The 19819-nt window shown below is 48.7% G+C and overlaps 1 protein-coding gene across 1 annotated transcript in view; it reads left to right on the plus strand.

Annotated features, from left to right (window-relative positions):
• LOC132476705 (calpain-8-like) overlaps nt 1–7367 on the plus strand; it is a 50347-nt gene extending 42980 nt beyond the window's left edge. The window contains 4 exon segments of the mRNA XM_060078834.1: nt 1483–1494; nt 5364–5480; nt 6300–6358; nt 7344–7367. Coding sequence (XP_059934817.1) covers nt 1483–1494; nt 5364–5480; nt 6300–6358; nt 7344–7367 — 212 coding nt within the window.
• Nucleotides 7368–19819: the final 12452 nt, after the last annotated feature.

Below are 19819 nucleotides of genomic sequence, written 5' to 3' on the forward strand. Positions count from 1 at the left end.
CAACAGGCTCCTGCCACACAGGCCTGTCATTTGCATTCAGGATCTTGCATTTCAAAGGTGACTGTCCCTTTCCATCCATCAGTGGGCAAGGCTGGCCTGCGTTCCTTCCTGGATGCTGCGGCTGGGGACTTGTGCCACCTGAGGCCTGGCTGGCTGGCTCAGTTCCTGCCTGGGGCCTCTTGGCGGTGGATTCAGAGCATATTGCCTGCGGCGGTGGGCAGGGTGAATACAAAGACAGCCGTGGTGGTTGAGAGTCCCTGCCCAGGGGGTGAAGGCGGTTGGGAGGCAAATCCCCTGAGGACCTCTGCTCTCCCAGACAGCCAGGGTCTCTGCAGGCGGGATTTTAGCTTTAGATGCAAACTTAGAGGAGTGACAGTGACTGCAGACTTTTCTACCTCTGATGCCAATTATAAACAGGGGGCTCCAGAGTGAGGATGCCAGCTGATGCAAATTTTCCCTAATTTTTTTCCCTCAGAGTTGGCAGTTAACCCAGACCTAAGCCACAAACAATGCCCTTCCTGCTCTTCTGGTCAAAAGAGACTGCTTGGGAGGGGCAAAGGTGGGAAAAGAACAAGGGGAGATTGAACCCTCTTCGGAGTCTTCTCTGGCATGGGAGGACTCCCACTCTGCACCTGAGATCGCCTGTGGGCATCACCATTTCCATTTGCAAATAATAGGACCTAACTCTACCTAGACTAGTGAAAAAGGAATTTACCAGCTCATGTCACCAAACCCAGGGAAGGACAGGGATGCTTAGGACAGGGGACGTGCCTGCTCTCAGGACCCTTTCTCTTCACATCTCTCCTCTGGTGTCAATGCCATCTTCCTGGTCTGGCTTTCTGTACAGTCTCTCTAATATCACCCACATAAAACAAGGGGGCCCCTTCCCTTAGTTCCAATTTGAAAATCCTAGAGGAGTCTGTGATGGACTCAGCTTGGGTCACGTGCCTATTCCTGGACCAATCCCTGCATAAAACAAGGGGGCCCCTTCCCTTAGTTCCAATTTGAAAATCCTAGAGGAGTCTGTGATGGACTCAGCTTGGGTCACGTGCCTACTCCTGGACCAATCCCTGTAGCCAGTGGTGATTAAATTATGTCTTGAGTTGAGTGAGACTGCTTTCTGGCCAAGCCCTTGATCTGGAGGCCAGGTCTGTAGGTCTGTAAGATGTTAGTTCTCATTTAACCCCCAAGGTTAGTACTCCTCAAACATTTGGGATCCTGGTAGATTATACAGTATGAAAATAAAGTAGAACCTTTTATTTCCTTTCGGATTTCTAGGGCTCAGTAGTCCACAGATGGCCTTGAAAATTCACCAATGACTTTCCAGTTTTAGAAATGCTGATGACTCTCACTTTAGCACAGAATTCCTCCCAGTGGCCCAGGACTGCACAGTCTGTGGGCCAGATGTGGGGAGGGACACAAAGGCACAAAGGGAGGCCCACGGCACCTTCAGGTGACATGCTCTTGTCTCCTGCCCTGTAGGTCCCCAGGGAGGTATGTGAACACTGACGGAGATGTCCTCCTTGGTAAGGAACAGCTGGGCTGCCTTCGTGATGGGCACCCGGTGGCATGTCCTTCCTCTGATGGAAGCCGGTTCTCCCACAGACCGACTCCCACAGGATCCGGTGAGCTGCTAACCCTGAGAGAGCTGGTAAAGACACTTGGGTCCCACCCACCAGGAAGGGGACAGTGGTGACCTTTGCCCCTTGTGTGCCTGGTGGTCTGATCCAAACAAGATGACTGTAGCTCACTTAGGCTCCTGTTTATCTAGCTGACAGAAATAAAGGCCCTGATATCTGATAAGAGAAGGAAGCACCAACTTTATCTTTTTGGCTCCCAGCTTTTCCTGCGTCTCCTCAGTGATTTACAGCTGGGTTAGAGAGGCATGTCATCAGGGTCGTACTTACATCTGGGGTTTCCTGCTGCGGTCCCAGGCCTCACCCTGCTATCCCGGCGGCCTCGTGGGCAGGGGCTGGCGGGGTGTGCTGCGAGACTGCCTCATCCATGCAGCTGGCACACAGTCAGGCCCCAGCTCGTCCCAGCCCAGCGAGCCTCCCCTCGGCTGCACGCTAGGGACACCTGGGAGCTCTTAGACTTCTCCATGCCCAGACCAATTATGGCAGAATCTCTGGGGTGATTCCAATGTGCAGCCAAGGTTAGGAACCATTTGTTCTGTCTGGGGCTACCCCAGCCGGAGTCTATGACTCGAATTATGTAGGGGTACGTTTGCCTTGCTGTGTTAATCCCTGCTCCCCCCGGGTTCTCAACCTTGGCCACCTGGTAGCATGTGCCAATGAGGCCCAAGTTCACAGGTTCCAGCCTATGCCTTCTTCCAAGGCTGCCGATCACTGGTCTACCCTGTCTGATGGCTCCCAAATGCATATTATTGGTTATGGAGGCAACAGACAAGAGGGAATGGATGATTTAGAGCATGTCCCTCTTCACTACTCAAAAGTAATTAAATTCAAACGTGCATTAAGTCTGATGGATGGTGGCTCCCGTCAGAAGCGGCCCGTTTATGAGAGCGAGGTCCTCGGCACACACAGCGGAGCCTCCAGGAGCATCTCCCGGTGCTCTCTGCGCGTCGCTGTGCAGCCTGTGCTCTGCAAGTGCCGGTGACTCTTTGGTCAGTGGTTCCAAGGCCTGGGGGCTTGTGAAAAGCACAGGCTGCTGGGCCCCAGCCCCAGAGTCTCTGATTCCGCAGGTCTGGCTTGGGGCCCGAGGACTTGCATTTTCACCAAGCCCCCCAGGGGTGCTTCAATTGCTTTATTTACAAAATAGAAACAGACTCACAGACATAGAAAGCAAATATATGGGTACCAAAGGAGGAAGGAGGGGGAAGGATAAATTAGGAGTTTGGGATTAACAGATATACACTACAATATATAAAATAGGTAAACAACAAAGACCTAGTATAACTATACTCAATATCTTGTAATAAACCATAATGGAAAAGAATATGAGAAAGAAAATATGTACATATATTCTTTCTCATACTCTGAATATATATATTTGAATCACTTTTCTGTACACCAGAAACTCACACAATATTGTAAATCAACTATACTTTAATTAAAAAAGCTTACTAAGCCCCCATTTCAGGAGTTCAATCTCAGTCATTGTCGGGGTGCACCATCTCCACCTCCCATGGTCTTGGGGTTTTCTGAAACACCAAAGCAATAGGAAGTCTGTACCGGTCACGGGTCCTCACTGTTCTCCCTTGAGAGGCCCACTGTCTCAGCTCATAGGTTCCTTCATGTCTGGCAGCTCTTGGGCTCCTGTACTAGGTCTGTGGCTTAGAATCTTTGGTAAACTAGGAGGCCTAGGGGACCACCTTCCCTTCTGAGGTCCCCAGAGCATCATGTATGGAGCCGTACAAGGGTTCCCATATTTCAGGGCCCTGGGAACTGCCAACATCTTCTTGGTCTCAGGGAAACTTGGCCTTTTCTCTTTAAGGTACCCCTCCCCCTGACACACACACACACACACACACACACACACACACACGCCACAGGGATATCTTCAGGGGACTTAAGACTTTACAGGAGACAGGAAGAGCCATTGCCCTTGCCTTCAGGAACTTCTATTTTCCTCCCTCCAGAAATCTCCAAAACTTGGACAGCTGGACATTTAAAGGGCCTGCTTGGAATGGGGGAGGGAAAAAAAGAAAGCAGTTGAACAAACACACTAGAGAAGGGTTGCAAAGATGCTGTCAATATGTAATATGACAACAGTAAAATAATACCTGTTTTTGCCAGGTTGCCTTACCATTTCCAAAGCGTTTTCATGTATATTTTCTCAGAGCAACAGATAATTCCACTACGTTAAGGTCCTTGAGAGCAAGGACCATGTCTTGTTCACCACTACATCTCAGACACAGATACAGAACAGTTCCCAACATGTGCCAGGTGTCCAGTAAATATTTTTTTGAAGGAGTGAACCAACTGAAGTCCCGTTTGCCAGACCATGTATGCCATCATTTAAAAGCATCTTTCTCCCTGGTATCCAAAAACTCCCGTGTGCAATGACATCCCCTAGTGGTGAAGTACCTGCTAGGTACCCATTTGTGCCCGTGTCCATTTTTTCTTTCACTTTTTAAAAATAAATTTTTATTGGAGTATAGTTGCTTTACAATGTTGTGTTAGTTTCTGCTGTACAGCAAAGAGAATCAACAATACCTATACATATAACCCCTCATTTTTGGATTTCCTTCCCATTTAGGTCACCACAGAGCACTGAGTAAAGTTCCCTGTGCTATGCAGTAGGTTCTCATTCATCATCTATTTTATACATAGTAGTGTACAAATGTCAATAGCAATCTCCCAATTCATCCCGCCGCCCCCCCCTGACAAGGGGGGCTTGAACTTTTAATATGCTTTGATATTGCATGTTTTCAGGTATAACTTGTGTAATTTTTATAAATACAGTATTTGAATATCTGCATGATTCCTAGGTAAGAAGGCCATAAAGTTGCTTTAACAGAACCCTCCCTATTCCTGCACTTGACTTCTATAGCCAGGACCTGCCCAGTCCCTGAGGAAGGACACTAGACCTGGAAGACAGGAATATTAAAGCCGGTGGTGTAGAGCTGGAGAAGGTGGGTCTGAGCAGCCAGATCAATCTGCAGCCCTGAGATTTATCTTTATTGAAATGTATAGCTCTAGTCTATTTCTTCCTTTTTTAGAGATTTTTTTTTGATGTGGACCATTTTTAAAGTCTTTATTGAATTTGTTACAATACTGCTTCTGTTTTATGTTTCGGTTTTTTGGCCACGAGGCATGTGGGATCTTAGTTTCCTGACCAGGGATCAAACCTCCACCCCCTGCATTGGAAGGTGAAGCCTTAATCACTGGACTGCCAGGGAAGTCCCAAGATGTGCTCATTTTAAACTCTTAATATGATGGTGGCTAATGACCATCAGTGGTAGTTACCTTATGTTGGATGTCAATGTGACAACAAATATTTGTTGAGCACCTTCCTTATCTGGGGAGGAGGGAATGTTGCTGGATTCTTTAGACTTCTTCCAAGGACTTTGCCTGTTACTGGGAAGGTGACAGCAATCACGGGACGGGGCTGTGAAGGGGATGGGCAGGAGAGACCGTCCCCTCACCTTCCCTGTTTTTTCTTGCTGTGGCCAATGTGATGCACAGCTGAGTTAGTGTTGGAGCTACAGGCCTTATTCTTGGATCAGGGAGGAGGCTTATCCTGTTGAGGATTATCTAAAAGGAGACTGATTGGATGACCAGACCCTTCTGGTATCTTCTGAAGGGGGCAGCGTCAGGCCTGAGTCAGCCCTGACTTCTGCTGTAGACAGGGCCGAGCCCCCTACTCCACCTCTAACCTTGGCCCCCCTCTGCCCGTAGGTTTCACCCTCAGCAAGCAGGTACAGCAGACCATCGCCATGCGGTATGCATGCAGCAAACTTGGCATCGACTTTGACAGCTTCCTTGCTTGTATGATCTGCCTGGAGACCCTCTTCAGTGAATCACTCTCTCCTTTAACCCTATCTCATTTCTCCTGAGGTGTGGAGAGGGGCAGGGGGCAGGGCCAGCAAGCAGAACCAGACAGGCTTCAGAAACTGTGGCATCCTTGGAGGAGGGGAAGCAGAAACTAAAGGGGCTGAGGAAGCCCAAGCTGGCCACGCCCAAGGTGCTGCCTTCTCTGGGAGATTTAAAAAGATTATTGTGCACCTACTACATGCAGTCACTGGGCCAAATGAATGAGTCCCAGCAACGGTCCTTAAATGGCTTTTAGCATCTATGCCTCCATAGGGATCATATTGAGAGTGTGTGTCACCTCCCAGAGGGGCAATAGGGGTCTCCTTCTGGAAGCCTTTAGATGGTCTAGTGCCCCCTTGGGCTCATGCTAAGGTATCATATTAATGGAGGGAGTTTTCCTTCCAGTGAGGGCTGGGAAGTGGTAAATTCTAATGGGGAAAGGTCAGTGACTGGATTACCTACAAATGGGGCAACCACCTCTGTTCCACGACCCTATCCCCAACCCCTGTTGAAAGAATTGCAAGTTTCTAGAGCTTCTGAGGGTGGAGATGGCAAAAGGACCTTCTCTACTCACATCTGCAAGTTTGTCTAATTGGGCAAGGGGACATCTGCTGTCTAAAACCCTCACCCTGGGCACTGGATCCAGATCTAGCTTTTCGGGATCCCTGAAGCTGAGTGGGAGCTGGGAAGGGTGCAGGGGCCGGGGGAAGGTACCAGGTGGGGTGGACAGAGACAGCTCTCTGGCTGTTCCAAAGTCCAGGAACATCCCCATCTGATTTCATTCCTTCTCTGGCATTCTAGAATGGTTCAGCCTTCTGGACAAGGACCAGAATGACATTGTCCTGCTCTCTCTGGCAGAGGTAAGTGGTTTTGATAAACTGCTTGCTGATGGTACTTGAACATTCTTGGATGGTATTGCTGCCGAGCGCTGTTAATTCACACTGACTTGTCTTATTTCCATGCGGATACAACACATGTTCTATGGCAGGCATTGCCGGGAGGAGTGTGATTGTCATCAATCTTTCAAATATTTTTATTTATTATTATTATTATTGTTGTTGTTTTAAAGATAAAGCTACAGTTACATATCAAATCATTTCAAGGTGGAAGCTCTTATTAATTTGGATGGAATGGTGGGTGGTAGGTACAATTTAAAGTGCCTAACTTTTAGGACCAGGCATCTTTGATTGACGTATAGAAGGATATCAGAAACAAAGAATTAAATTGTGACAAGGTAGAGTGCAGATGCAAAATAAATGGGTGTAAATTACTGTGTACAAAGCCCGTAATATCTTACACTGACAATGTCGTGCCTTTCCCCTGTGGAGGGCTGCAGCCTATGCAGCAGGGCCTTTATTGGCCTGTGGGGAGGCAGGTGTGGGCATGTGCTGAGGGGTCAGGCCAGGAGGCATTGCCCTCGATCTGCTTCTCAGGCAGAGGAACTAGAGCACCAGGTCATTCCTGGCCCTGCCTAGTTGTCTGGGTACAACCACTTCTTTTCTTCTCTAGAATGGGAATGTCATTGACCCCTTTCAGTGATCTAGGGAAGGACCTCCTGGAAGCATGTCTGTGGATGTCTACAAACACCCGCTCAATAGTGTTGAACCTGAAACTTTTGGAAGTCCCTTTGGGGCTAAGCTTTTCCTAAGTCACTTTTCCATGGTGCTCTGGCTCAGGGGGTAGTGACCTAGTTAAGGGCTTCCTTGCTTCCTCCTGTTGAGCAAGGCACTTACTGGAGGACACAGCTAGAACAAGTCATACCACGTGAGGCAGGAGAGCGCCTCTGACGCAGTCACACCAGCTCCTGAGGACCCCTGAGCTCACCCCGATCTCCTTCTTTTGCAGTGGCTGTGCTGTGTGTTGGTCTGACCCAGGGTTCTGGACATCGGTGATGCTCCCTGCCAGCCTGCCTGCCTCTTCTCTCCCTTTCTTTACAGTTTTGTGAACATTTATCCTCAAGGGGGCATTCACTGGTTATTCATCTCTTCCTTGCCATTTGTTGTTCCCTGAGATCCTGGCCTGTCCCACTGGAGCAGTCCGGGGAGCCCGAGATCTCTTTCAGCAGCATTTAAGCTGATCCCAGAGCACAATGGAGAGACAGAAATTAATTAAAGTTGTGGGTCAAAATGGTTTCTGCCTTCCTCTAGTGATATGTAATCTGGGGGGTGCCCTGGGGTGTTCCTGCTTTAGAAAAGATGTTCTTGAGCAATGACGCAGCCCAAAGCTGCTGAAAGATGGGAAATGTGGGTGAATTTCTTGGGGGAAAGGCCTGCTATAGATTAAACTGCCTCTGGGGACTGCCTTCAGGAAAGGAGCTGCTCCCGCCCTTCCGAGGAGGGTGCAGGGAAGGGCTGCTGCGGGGAGAGGCCTTTCTTCCTCACTTGCAGATGGGAGAAATTGCTATACTGCAGGTCAGCATGGGCTAAAGGAAAGGAAAGGATAGGAAAATTCTTGCTGAGGGGAATTCTTACCTGACAAATAGCTTGAGGGGAAATGCAGTTCAGGTTAGTTTTGCTCATGGCGGTACACAACAATCTTTGTTGTTGGTAAGAAAATAGGTGCCATAGCCTAGTGTCCCAATGGGTAGTTGGGGACAGAGCTGACTCCCATACGCAGATGTTGGAAATGAAGTGTACACGAAGATGAGTGTCTTAGTCAGTTTGGGCCATCTGAGCAAATACCAGAGACCAGGTGGCTTATAAAAAACAGACACATTTTCTCACAGTTCTGGAGGCTACGAGATCAGAGCAGCACAGTTGGGTTCTGGAGATCTCTCTCAGACTATAGACTTCTCATTGTGTCCTCACAGGGTGGAGGGGAAGCAAGCTCTCTCATGATTCTTGGAAGAACACTAATCCCATTCATGAGGGCCCCACCCTCATGACCTTATCTAACCCTAATTAGCCCCCCAGGTCCCACCTCCTGATACCACCACGTTGGGGGCTGTGGTTTCAATGTATGAATTTGAAGGGGATACAACCATTCAGCCCATAGCTGTGAACTACTGGAGAGAAAACACACATTTATGCCTTGGCCTCTGTATTAGTCTGATTAAGGATTAATTTTTGACCTCCAGATGTAGAGCTGGATGAACGTTCCTTATAGGAACATGATTTATAAGTATGGTATAAACACCCGTCAGCTTGTTTTTCTTTTGAAGTATAGTTGATTTACAATATTGTGTTAGTTTCATGTGTAGAGCAAAGTGATTTAGTTATATATATATATATTTTTTCAGATTATTTTCCATTATAGGTTATTACAAGATATTGAATATAGTTCCCTGTGCTAAACAGTAGGACCTTGATGTTTATCCATTCTATATATAATAGTTTGCATCTGCTAACTTCAATCTCCCAATCCATCCCTCCCCCCTCCTCCCCCTTGGCAACCTCAAGTCTGTTCTCTATGTCTGGGAGTCTGTATCTGTTTTGTAAATAGGTTCATTTGGGTCATACTTTAGATTCCAAATGTAAGTGATATCATATGGTATTTGTCTTTCTCTTTCTGACTTACTTCACTCAGTATGATAATCTCTGATTGCATCCATGTGGCTGCAAATGGCATTATTTTGTTCTTTTTATGGCTGAGTAGTATTCCATTGTGTGTGTGTGTGTGTGTGTGTATGTATATATATATATATATATATATATATATATATATATATATATATATAAACCACATCTTCTTTATCCATTCATCTGTTGATGGACACTTAGTTTTTTTCCATGTCTTGGCTATTGTAAATAGTGCTGCTATGAACATTGGGGGGCATGTATCTTTTTGAATTAGTGTTTTCTTTTTTTTCCTGGATATATATCCAGGAGTGGAGTGGCTGGATCATATGGTAGCTCTATTTTTAGTTTTTTAAGGATCTTTCCATAGTGGCTGCACCAATTTACGTTCCCAGTGTAAGAAGTTTCCCTTTTCTCCACACCCTCTCTAGCGTTTATTACTTGTAGACTTTTTGTTGATGGCCATTATGACTGAACACCAGTCCGCTTTAATGCTGTCTTCAACTCTCCCAAGGCCCAGCGGGGAGAAGGGGTAGGGCCTTAACTGAAGGGGGCCGTGGGAGCTCTGGGATCTCACCCCTCAGGGAGAGGCTCTGGGACGGCGCCCCTGCAGGGAAAGCTCACACACATCGGAGGGTGGAGAAGGAGCTGTATTTGTTTGGCAGCCTGTGGGTCCCAGAAGAAAACAGGTCCTTCCACGTGTAGTCAGAAGTATGAGGGAGCTTTCATCACCTGGGTCATCAGCAGGGCCCAGCAGGTGTTTGTCCAGCTGCCCTCAGGCTGCCTGGGGATACCACCCAGCCTGCCCCTGTCGGCCCAGGTGGTGTTAGTCTGATGCTCACTAGCCAGGTACAAGTCCCTGACCCACCCCATTGTTTAAAAATAAAGTACTACAAAGCAGTTCTCCTTTACATTTAGAATATAGCATGGCTGCCTAAATTGAAAGGACTGTGTTATAATCAGCTGGCAGCAGGTAGTTTTATTTTTCAGGCCTACAAGCTACTTCAGGGAATCGCCTGGTAAGCAAAAAAACCAAACCAAACAAAAAACCCCAAAAAACAGTTTAGTTACAAAATGGATTTGCTTTGGGGGTCCCAGTCCCAGAGAAGTGTTGTCTTGGGGACTTCTTACCAGTACAGCCTGTGAGGCCAGCTAAGGATCTTAACACTGCACAGCTTTCCTCTTAAACACCTGAGAGTTTGCTGTGTGCTCCTTTCTGCCCACTGAATTAAGGCAGCAGAGGTGCTGCTTTTTGGTGTGGCCTCTTCGTCGTCCCTCTATGTGGCTGCATCTCAGGAAAGCTCATCCCCTGCTGGATGGTGGCTCCTCAGCCTGGATTCCCCAGGGAGGCTCCTGCGCTTCCCCGGCCGAGCCCTTCCCACGTTATTGCGTTAATGTGTTTCACGTCTTCTCTGTTCCTGTGGACAGTCTGTGAATGCAGAGTGTTCCTAATTCCTCCAGAGCCTAGAACAGTGCCTGGCACAGAGGAGGCCCTCAGTGAATGAAACCCGTGTCCTTTCCTTTGCACGTGAGGAAGCTCTGCAGCCCTTGGGCCCCACTTCGTTTTCCCAGTAGAGAGGATGGGTTTACACTGGTCCCTCACAGCAATGTCCTGCAGCCCCAGAGGGGAACTGCTGATGTTTGGATGCGTTACAGCCAGCCTCCGTGGGCGGGTGAAGGGCTGGAGGTGGGGATGGCGAGAAGAAGAAGATGTGTCCCCTGCAGGGTCCCCTGCTGAGCTGCCCCCTCCCCAGGCTCCTTCCCACCCCATGCCAGGAGCCGAGGCAGCTATTGTCTCCCGTGTCGGCGGGTCTTTGATTTGTGCAGAGAATCCGCGGAGGCTCTCGGCTTCCCCACTTTCTGGAAGGAGAGTGAAGCAGCTCGGCAGGAGGCTTGAGGTAGCTATGGGGGTCAGGGCGAGCCTCCTTCTCTTCCTCTCCATTCTCCCTCGCCTGCAGAGCCCCGTCACTTCTCTTAAAGGCCGAGCTTGTTTCCTCATTAGTAAACGTGAGGGCACACACGCCACCATGCCGCCCCCAGACGCAACTGAGGCCTCCGGGAGCATGGAACCTGACACTGCGGCGGGAGGCGGTCAGGGTGTATCGACTATGCCGGGTAATCCCACACCAGCAAGGCCACCTCTAGCCAGTCCCCTTTCCCGTGAGAGCTTCGAGTCACGCCGTACTAGCTTCCTGCTCACGTTGCCGGCCCAAGCAGGGCTTTCGGTAATTATGCCCAGTCGCAGAAGCCGCGTTGAGCAGGGCTGGGAGAAGCCGGTGGCCCTGCCCCACGCAGCAGGGGGCTCTTCCCGCCAAGGTCCTGACGGCCTCCTGTGCGTGCGTCCTGCCCGGGGCGCAGCTGGCGGAGGCCCCCGCCCTGCTCGGGGCTCCCCGCCGTCCCTCACCGCCTCCCTAAAGCCAGCCGCTCCTCCGGGCTGGGGCAGCGGGGCACGCGGCAAAGTCCTGCATCAGCTGTTCTCGCTCTGCCACCGAGGCTGACTTCTTGCCTCTCACTCCAAGCCTCACGCTGCGCAGCCTCTCAGATGCCCAGCCTCTTTAGATGTTCCGGTTTCCCGCAAGCCCTGATCCTGTCATTGCTTCCGCTGTGGCTCCAGGACACGGCTAAACCCCATCTCCCCAGCCCACGCTTCTCTGCTCTTCTTCCATGGGGGATCCCATCCCCCCAGTCGACATCTCCCTTCACACATGAACCCTTCCCTTTTTTTATTTTGAACCCTTCCCTTTGATTGATGGGCTGGGTTGACCTTGAGAGTTCACGTAATTGGACAGTGGACAACCAAGACACCTCCCCACCCCCAGCTTCTCGCACTTCAGAACAGTGTCAGGAAGGACCTAGTGCGGGGACACCTACCTGCCACCTTTGCTCTGCTCAGCAGCTCCAAGGTATAGATAGGGTGACTGTGGAGCCCATCTGTGTGATACAGACAAGGATGGAGAGAAGCATCCTGAATCCCACCTGCCTTCAGTCCTATCTGATGCGTACCTGTCATACCTGAGCTGCAGTCTTTGGGAAGGATAGCAGTGGTCACTTACTAGTGCCAGCTAGTGGGGGAAAGGGTGATGATTTGGAGTTTGCAAGCTGTAAATACACACGTTGACTCCTTACAATTTTGGCAGGCCTGTGTTTGCTTCATCCGTTGATTAAACATAGGGCTTTATGGGGGATGGAAATGAGGCAGGGGATATTGTCCCAGCCACTGAGTTATGAAGGTCTTGTGAAGGCTGGTGGTGCTTCTCCCAGCTCCCTGCTGTGCTCTGGAGCAGGGCCAGGCGTGCAGGTGTGTGGAGACACAGCGGTTACTGCCATCTGCTGAAACCTGCTTTTTCTTGTAATATTTGTTATATTTACATTCTTATATTTTATAAATTTATTTCTATTAAAATGATTTTATGTATTATTTATTTATTGTTATACATTTATATGTTTATGTACACATTTACATATTTATACATTATCGATATATAAATATCAAGATATATAATAATAATATATAAAATCAATATATATATCAATAAATATCAACAACATATAAATAAAAGGACTGTATACTGAAGTCCCATTATTATCCATTACAGTGAATGATTTTTAATATTTTACCATATCTGTTTTATCATTTTTGCTGAAGAAGTTTCTGTGAAAGTAAATTGCAGATATCATGACATTTTACCCTATATTGTGCATCTCCAGCAAAGGACATTTTATTACACAGCCACAAAACTATTATCCAACTTAACAAAATTAGCAATAATTCTTTAATCACATCTAATAACCAGTCTATATTCAAATCTCCTTGATTGACTTAAAAATATAATTTTACAGTTGATTTATTTGACTGAGGATTCAACCAGAGTCCTCATTTTTCTGGTTTTAATCTACAGCAATCTTCCATTTTTGGGGGATATTGAATGATTGATGCATAATTGCAGCTTTAAGAAAGAATACTGGTGATACGAATCTGCTCTATCTGCTTCTCAGTCTAATTAAATCTCATGCAGAGTGCCCATCCCCTCCGGTTTCCTCCCTCTCCCCAGGACCAGGCAGGATGGTCTGTAGGGACTGGAATCTGGGAAAAGGGCGTCTAGTTTTCCCTCCACTGTGGTTTCCATCCAAGCCCGCCCGTCCTTGCTGGTGGCATCGCCTGCTGGTGGTCTGTTGGCTCCAGAACCATCTGAGCTGGAGCCTCCCCTTCTGGGCCACACCTGGTTTTTGTTCAGGTCACCTTGTTCTCTGACCCTGAGGTTCATGGCTCCTTTCAGCCAGTGGGGCGGGGGCAGTACTCATCCTAACCCTGAGGATGCCAGGCCCCCGGGGAGGCCTGCAGACCAGCGATCTGCCTCTGAGTATTCACTGAGGGGAACGGCTCAGTTAGTAAAAACACAGGAAAGCACATGGGAATTCTCTGGGATTTAGAAGGTATTGTGGTTCTGTGCATCGTGTAAGCCTTCAATTTCGGCTTGTTGCATTGGATTGAATTCAGCGAGGAAGAGAAGATTAGGAGATGAGAGACATTATCTGGTGATGAAATTCAAGCCCACATGTTCCTGTAGTCACAGTTATTCTACTTATGCTCTGGGAGGGATTGGCAGGGAGCCCAGAACTTCACAGACACTCATGTGTGGATTTGCACAGTGGGCTTACCCAGTGGGCATGAGGGGCTTCTGTCTGGCCCCTAGGCTACTCCTGGAGACCCGGAGTGGAATCCCCTCAGCCTCCTGAGGGCAGTGGGGTGGGTTCTCAGGGCGTGGAGCCACGCTCTTCAATTCTACTCAGTAATTCGATCAGTAAACCTCTTAAGCACCAACTACAAGCCAGGCTCAGTGCTCGCCCTGGGAGTTGTAGGGGGGGTGAGGTGGGATGGTGGGATGGTGGGTGACGCAGGGATGAATAACAGAGGTCTCTGCCTCCCAGAACCTTCCAGGCGAATGGGGGAGACAGACTCCTACACAAGTAACACAATTTGAAACAGTGTAACATCAGTGCTGGAAGAGAGGTACAGAAAAGACAGGCCACGAGAAGAGAGATGCTGTCCCAGGAAAGGGAGCCGGTTTCCTGAAAGATGGGTAGGAATTGGGCAGCTGGGACTTCATTCAGTCATTTGGTAAATATTAGTTAGGCATCAGCTATATTCTAGGTATTATGTGGGCACCAGTAAATGAGAGGGAAAGGTGTTCCAGCTGGAGGGAACAGCATGAGAGGAGGGAAGAGCATAGGAAAAGACACAGCCTGTTTGGAAAAGCCTGGGCTGTGACTTTGAGGCCGTCGCTGTATCCCCCCAGGACCTGCTGGACCAGGAAGCAGACACCTTCCTTCCTTGCTTCTTCCTGTCTGCGGTGCCATGATCCTGCCTGGGGTGCTTTGCCTTTCTATATCACAGGGAAAGAATTTCAGGCTATTCCCCAGAGAGGGCAGTATCCTTGGCCTCCTGAGGTTCAGGTTGCTGGGTAACGTCCACTTCCTCCACTCCCTGGGTTGGAAGTACCCCCAGAGCTCTTTGGGCAGCTGAGAGCCACCTTCTGTGGCTGTTACCCAGCACTGGGTCAAAGCACCTTGATGTGCAGCCAGCTGTAGCTTCTGTAGCTGTGTCCTCACCACCCAGGGTGAAGAAGAAAAGGCCAACTCTCAGAAAGCCCCTGGGAGAGGCCAGAAACATTCCCCTGGAGATGCAAGCAGTCCAGATGATTGGTAGAGGAAGTGCAGCTGGCCTCCCCCTTCCACCTGCATTCTTGAAACATTTACTACTAATTAATTTCTGAATTATACAACAATGCACTTCCTAATTACACAGGAAAAGCACTAGCAGCTATAAAGGGGGTCCTTACGTATTTCACAAGTGATTCTAATAGATGCTCTCCCAGAAATGAGAGGGACGGAGGGGCCGGGGGAGGAGGAAGGAGAGAGAGAGGGAGATTTTGGATCGATTGAGACAGAAGGAAAGCCTGGCGGGCAGGTCCTCCTGGTCTCAGAGGCTGGTGTCGTCTGGAGGAGCTCAGCTGTTTGGGGACCTCAGCAACCCTTCCAGGAGACATGCAGCCGTCTCTGGCCTCAGAAGGAAAGCTTCCTCGGGAACCCCGCCAACTGTACAAACACCACCCAACACGGAAACGTAAATAATAACACGCAGGCATGATGCAAACATAATTATAGCCGAACATTATGAGGAGAGAGACTCACTGGGGACTGGCCATGTTTTCCTGTCTGTAAGTCTCATTTTGCATTGTGGCGATTAAAGCAGACTAATTTTTTTCTCTCTCTCTTTTCTATTTTGTTTTTACTGCCACATAGAATTTTTTTTTGTTTGTGTATTTATAGTAGATTGGATAGCACATTAAAACAAGTAAGTGGCTTTCATATCATGTTGGAATATCGGATTATCAAATGTTTATTAGGCTCATCAAACTTATTGAGCTCCTACTGTGTGCAGGGAGGTATGCTGGCCAGTGGGCTACATGAATAAGGTAGGATCCCCCCTGTGGGTACGTCTCTATAGTCTGAGGAGAGAGACATGTGTAAAAACAAGTGGCTTCAGCATGTGGTGGAGACAGGCACAGGGAGCCATGAGGGCATTAGCTGCATCTTGGAGTTCAGGCAAGTCTGTGGAACAGAAGAGAGTGTGAACAAGGACTTTCCTCCGCTCTGACCTAGATCATGAGGGCTGGAGCCCTCCCCAGCTCTCAGCACCTGATTTACATGTCGAAGGCCAGGTATGAAGGCTGTAGGCTATGCGTGGTTCTCCTGAGGGGTGAGTTGTATCTGCCACAGTCCATCGGGGGACAGAAACCATAATAGTTATTTGAACAGAAAGAATTAAATGCAGCAAATTGTTATCTAGGTAAAAAGTTATAACTAGTAATTGAATGGATAGAAAGAGTACTTAAAGGTACCGTGGATGTAGCAGCTGTGGGAAGCAACTACGTCGGGCTGAGTGAACAAAGGGAAGAGGTTGGAATTATTAAAACACAGAAGTTTAGAGAGACCCCATCAAGCTGAAACTCAGACCTCTGAGAAGCTGGTGTCTCTGGAAGGGGAGGCTGTACCACAAGGGGGCAGGTTTTACAATTATAGGAGTAGTTGCAGAGCGGGTTCACCTGCTGGGGGCGCCCCCTGTTGGCAGAGCTGAATATAGCCAGCGGACAGAGATTCAGAAGGTGGGGTGGGTGGTCCCATAAGCTGGAGATTCATTCATTCACCCTAGATTTTTGAGTACCTGCAAAATATCAGGCATTTTGTGGCTTGGACCAGCCTTGCAGCCGTGGAGGTGGTGAGGAGAGCTTATAGGATCTGCTGTCGGGTTAGGTAAGGGGTATGACTGGGAGGGAAGAGTCGAGAATGATTACAATATTTTGGGCTGGAGCCTCTGAAGGATGGAGCTGACGGTAACTGCAGGTTTTAAAAAATATTTATTTACGCCGTCGATGATTATAAAGTTATGAAAAGATTCCATTTGAATTCACTGAGTAAATTAATCTGAAGAATCCAGTCTTAATAACCTGAGACGTATAAACCATTTTGAATAATACAGGATATTTGCATGTTTCCTGTTCACTACTCTTATGAAATTATTATTTTCCCAGACAGGCCCTGGGAGTGGAAGTGGCCTTGTACCCTCTGGGGCTTTACTTTCTCACAAAAGATCTTCTAGAGTTTTTTTTGTTTTTGCCTTTTTGACTCCTGCTACCTACCCATAGGTCCCCCCCACCCCTCCCCATTGCTAGCTACTGAGAATGTGTCTGTTCTCACCTTTACCTGCTCAGAATTCTTCAGGGTTTCCTTCTCAATTTCTCCTGTTTTCCGTCTCAGTCTCCTTCTCTGGCTCCTTTAATGAGGTCAACCTCCAGATCCCCATCCTTTCTCCAGCCCAACTACCTCTGACTTGGTCTTGAGTTTCCAACTGCCTTCTGGGGATCTCCACAAGGTTGTCCTGAAGACACCTGAGGTTCTCCATGTTGCCAAAAGAACTCATTCTTCTCCCTTTATACCTAATTCGCACTCGCTTCTCCCAAATCCTTGATGTTACTTAATGTCATGGCCTATCCATTCTGGCTCCAAGCTCAGTCATCTTTGACGCCTTCCTCTCACTCATCCTCATAGCTGATCCATCACTGATTCCTGTCAGTTCTCTTTTCACTCCCTCCTTTTTTCCCCCTTTCCTTCCCACTGCTTGAATTCAGGCTATTCCCTTGTCTCGCCTGGCCTGTCCCGGTGCAGAGGCCTCCTAATGAATTCTTCTCCTTTCAAGCTCTAACCTCTCTGTCCCCTGCATCGGGAATTGCTTCCTAAAGCATCAGTGCATCACTCTGTCTCCTTCTCAAAGCTCTCAGTGGTGTCCTGTTGCCAGCAGAATGATAGTCAAACTCTTAGCATGGTGTCCAAGAGCCTCCTTGGATGGGTCCCAAGCCATCTTTCCAGACTCCACCCCAGTTTCATCACTGTGTTTTAATCATGCAGGATGGCTCAATATTAACTACAGTCACCAAGCACGCTACCTTTGCTGGGGCTCTTCCTTCCAGCTGTGCTTTCCTTTCGTCCCTCCCCGGCCTACAAATGCCCCACCCACCCTGCCCACTTCCTTCCACCCCCTATGAAGGTGAAGAAGAGGACACTTTCTTTACTTTTATCCAGCATGCCCAAACTCAAATTATAGCCCATTCAGTTCGAGCCTCCCGGCCAGGCAGAGAGAGAAGTCCAGGGCCATGGACCAGAGAGGAAGGGTCTGCAGGACCCTGAACTTGAGCCCCTGAAGGTCCATCTGCCCACCCCAGGCACAATTTCAGTTCAGTCCAGAAGATGGTTTTCCACGCTGTCTCTCACCGGTCTCTGGAGAAGAAGGTGCTTCCCTGCCGTGTGTGATGGGCAGGCCCTTGCATGAATTAGTCAGCAAATTCCCTGTATTTAGCCAAGTGTCTGCAAGGAAAACCACTGCAGACTGAAGGGGTGTCTTCCAGGCTGTCTCTGGCCTTTTACTCTCACTGAGTTCCTGGCGCCCCAGGGTCCTCAGACCAGTATCTCTTGAACTGGATCTCTCAGGACCTCCTTCCCGAGACCCGTCCAGATCTGGAACTGCCCTCCACCCAGCCTCATGCTAATCTCTCACCCCTGGGCTCTAGAGGAGAGAGCTGGGCATCCCTGGGTCAGTCCTGCTTGTTCTTTTCCAGCAGGGTGGTGACTGCTTCCTTGGCTTCTCTTTTTTCCCACGTGGGCTCTGGTGGGTGTTTTTATTTCTCTCCCTCCCTTGGCCTACCTCCCGACCACACCCTCAGACCAAGCAGACCAGCATTGGGTCCCGCCTGCTCCAGGGATATGCCCCCAGGGACGACGCAGGGTGTGTCCATACAGCCCAGCACTTACTTGTCCTTGGGCTAATCTGCTCATGGCCTCTGGATTTTTCCAAGGGGACAATTCCTTAGGGGGACAGCTCTGAGCCAACAGAGGATTAGAGGCTCCCTCTCCTCAGCCAGAGAAGGAAGAGATTGCACTTCAGAAAGGCCTCCTGGCAGCTTCACCCAGAAGGTGGACGTCATTATGGGGCTTGGAGTCCATGTCTTGGCTCTGTCATAAGCTGTCCAGTGATCTTAGGGAAGTTGCTTTGCCTCTTGGGGCCTCATGAAGGCTGTATGGAGAGACTTGTGTCCTGAATCAGTGTCCCAGTTGTGGTGGGCTGTCATGGAGATGTCTCCTGGCTGCTTGGAGCAGCTCCTGGGTTGTCCTGGGCACTAGGTGGCGCTCTTGACAGTGCTCTGAGTGAGGCTGCGCGTCCTGCATGCTCGTCCTCCCTCACCACGCCCTCAGCACCTTCCTGGCAGCCTGGGCTCTGTTCTGCATTTCAAGTATGTCGAGTTGATTATTACGTTTGAATTCAGTATCCATAAATTGTTTTATTTTGTTTCACATGCTGAATCTCTGGAACCCAATATGCAAATTTATGGAAAACAATATGCAAATAAGGGCATAGGGCATCAAGCCTGCCGGTAGAGGAACTGTCAGGGGAGCCAGGCCCCTGCCGCCTCCACTCTGTGACTTTTCCAGGCCTCAGTTTCCTCATCTGTAATGTGGGGGAGCTGGGCTAGAGGGTCACTCAGTTCCTTTCCAGCTCCCCAAACCCAACATTCTGTGTTTGGAAAAATTAGTGCAGTGTCTACGGAGGGAAGAGCTTCTGAAATGGACTCCTGTCTGCTGGGAGGTGGGCTACAGTGGGAAGCTAGGAACCCAGGGTCATAGGGTCCTTTCAGTGGAATTTCCCGTTTGGCCTTTCCTCTCCATCCCACTAATGTGCAAAATTAACAGCAATAACAGCTAACAGTAGTTGAGTTTTTCTATACACCAGAATTTCTATGAAGTTTTTTATGCTTTATCTCATTTAACTGACAAGGCCTAGTGGCTAAGAGCAAGGGGCGTGGAGGTGACCATCTACCTCCAGAGCCCAGCTCTGCCACTCGCTGGCTGTGTGGCCTTGGGCCACCTGGTTATTATTTACCTTTCTGATCCTAATTTTCTCATCTGACAGTGGGAATAATTATGGTACCTACCTCATAAGGTTGTGAGCATGGTTAAATGAATTTGTCTATGTGTTCAGAACAGCATCCAGCATGTGGTAAATACTGCATTAAAATCTAGCTATTAACACTACAAATGACAGCCTTCCCAACACTCCTACCAGAGGGTACTGTTATTCCCACTGACTGCTGAGGAAATTGAGGCTTAGAGAGGCTAAGGGTAGGTAGCAGCCTTGGTCCATTTGAGCTGCTGTAACAAAGTACCATAGACTGGGTGAAACAACAAACATTTACA

Source organism: Mesoplodon densirostris, chromosome 2, assembly GCF_025265405.1.
Source record: "Mesoplodon densirostris isolate mMesDen1 chromosome 2, mMesDen1 primary haplotype, whole genome shotgun sequence".
NCBI lineage: Eukaryota > Metazoa > Chordata > Mammalia > Artiodactyla > Ziphiidae > Mesoplodon > Mesoplodon densirostris.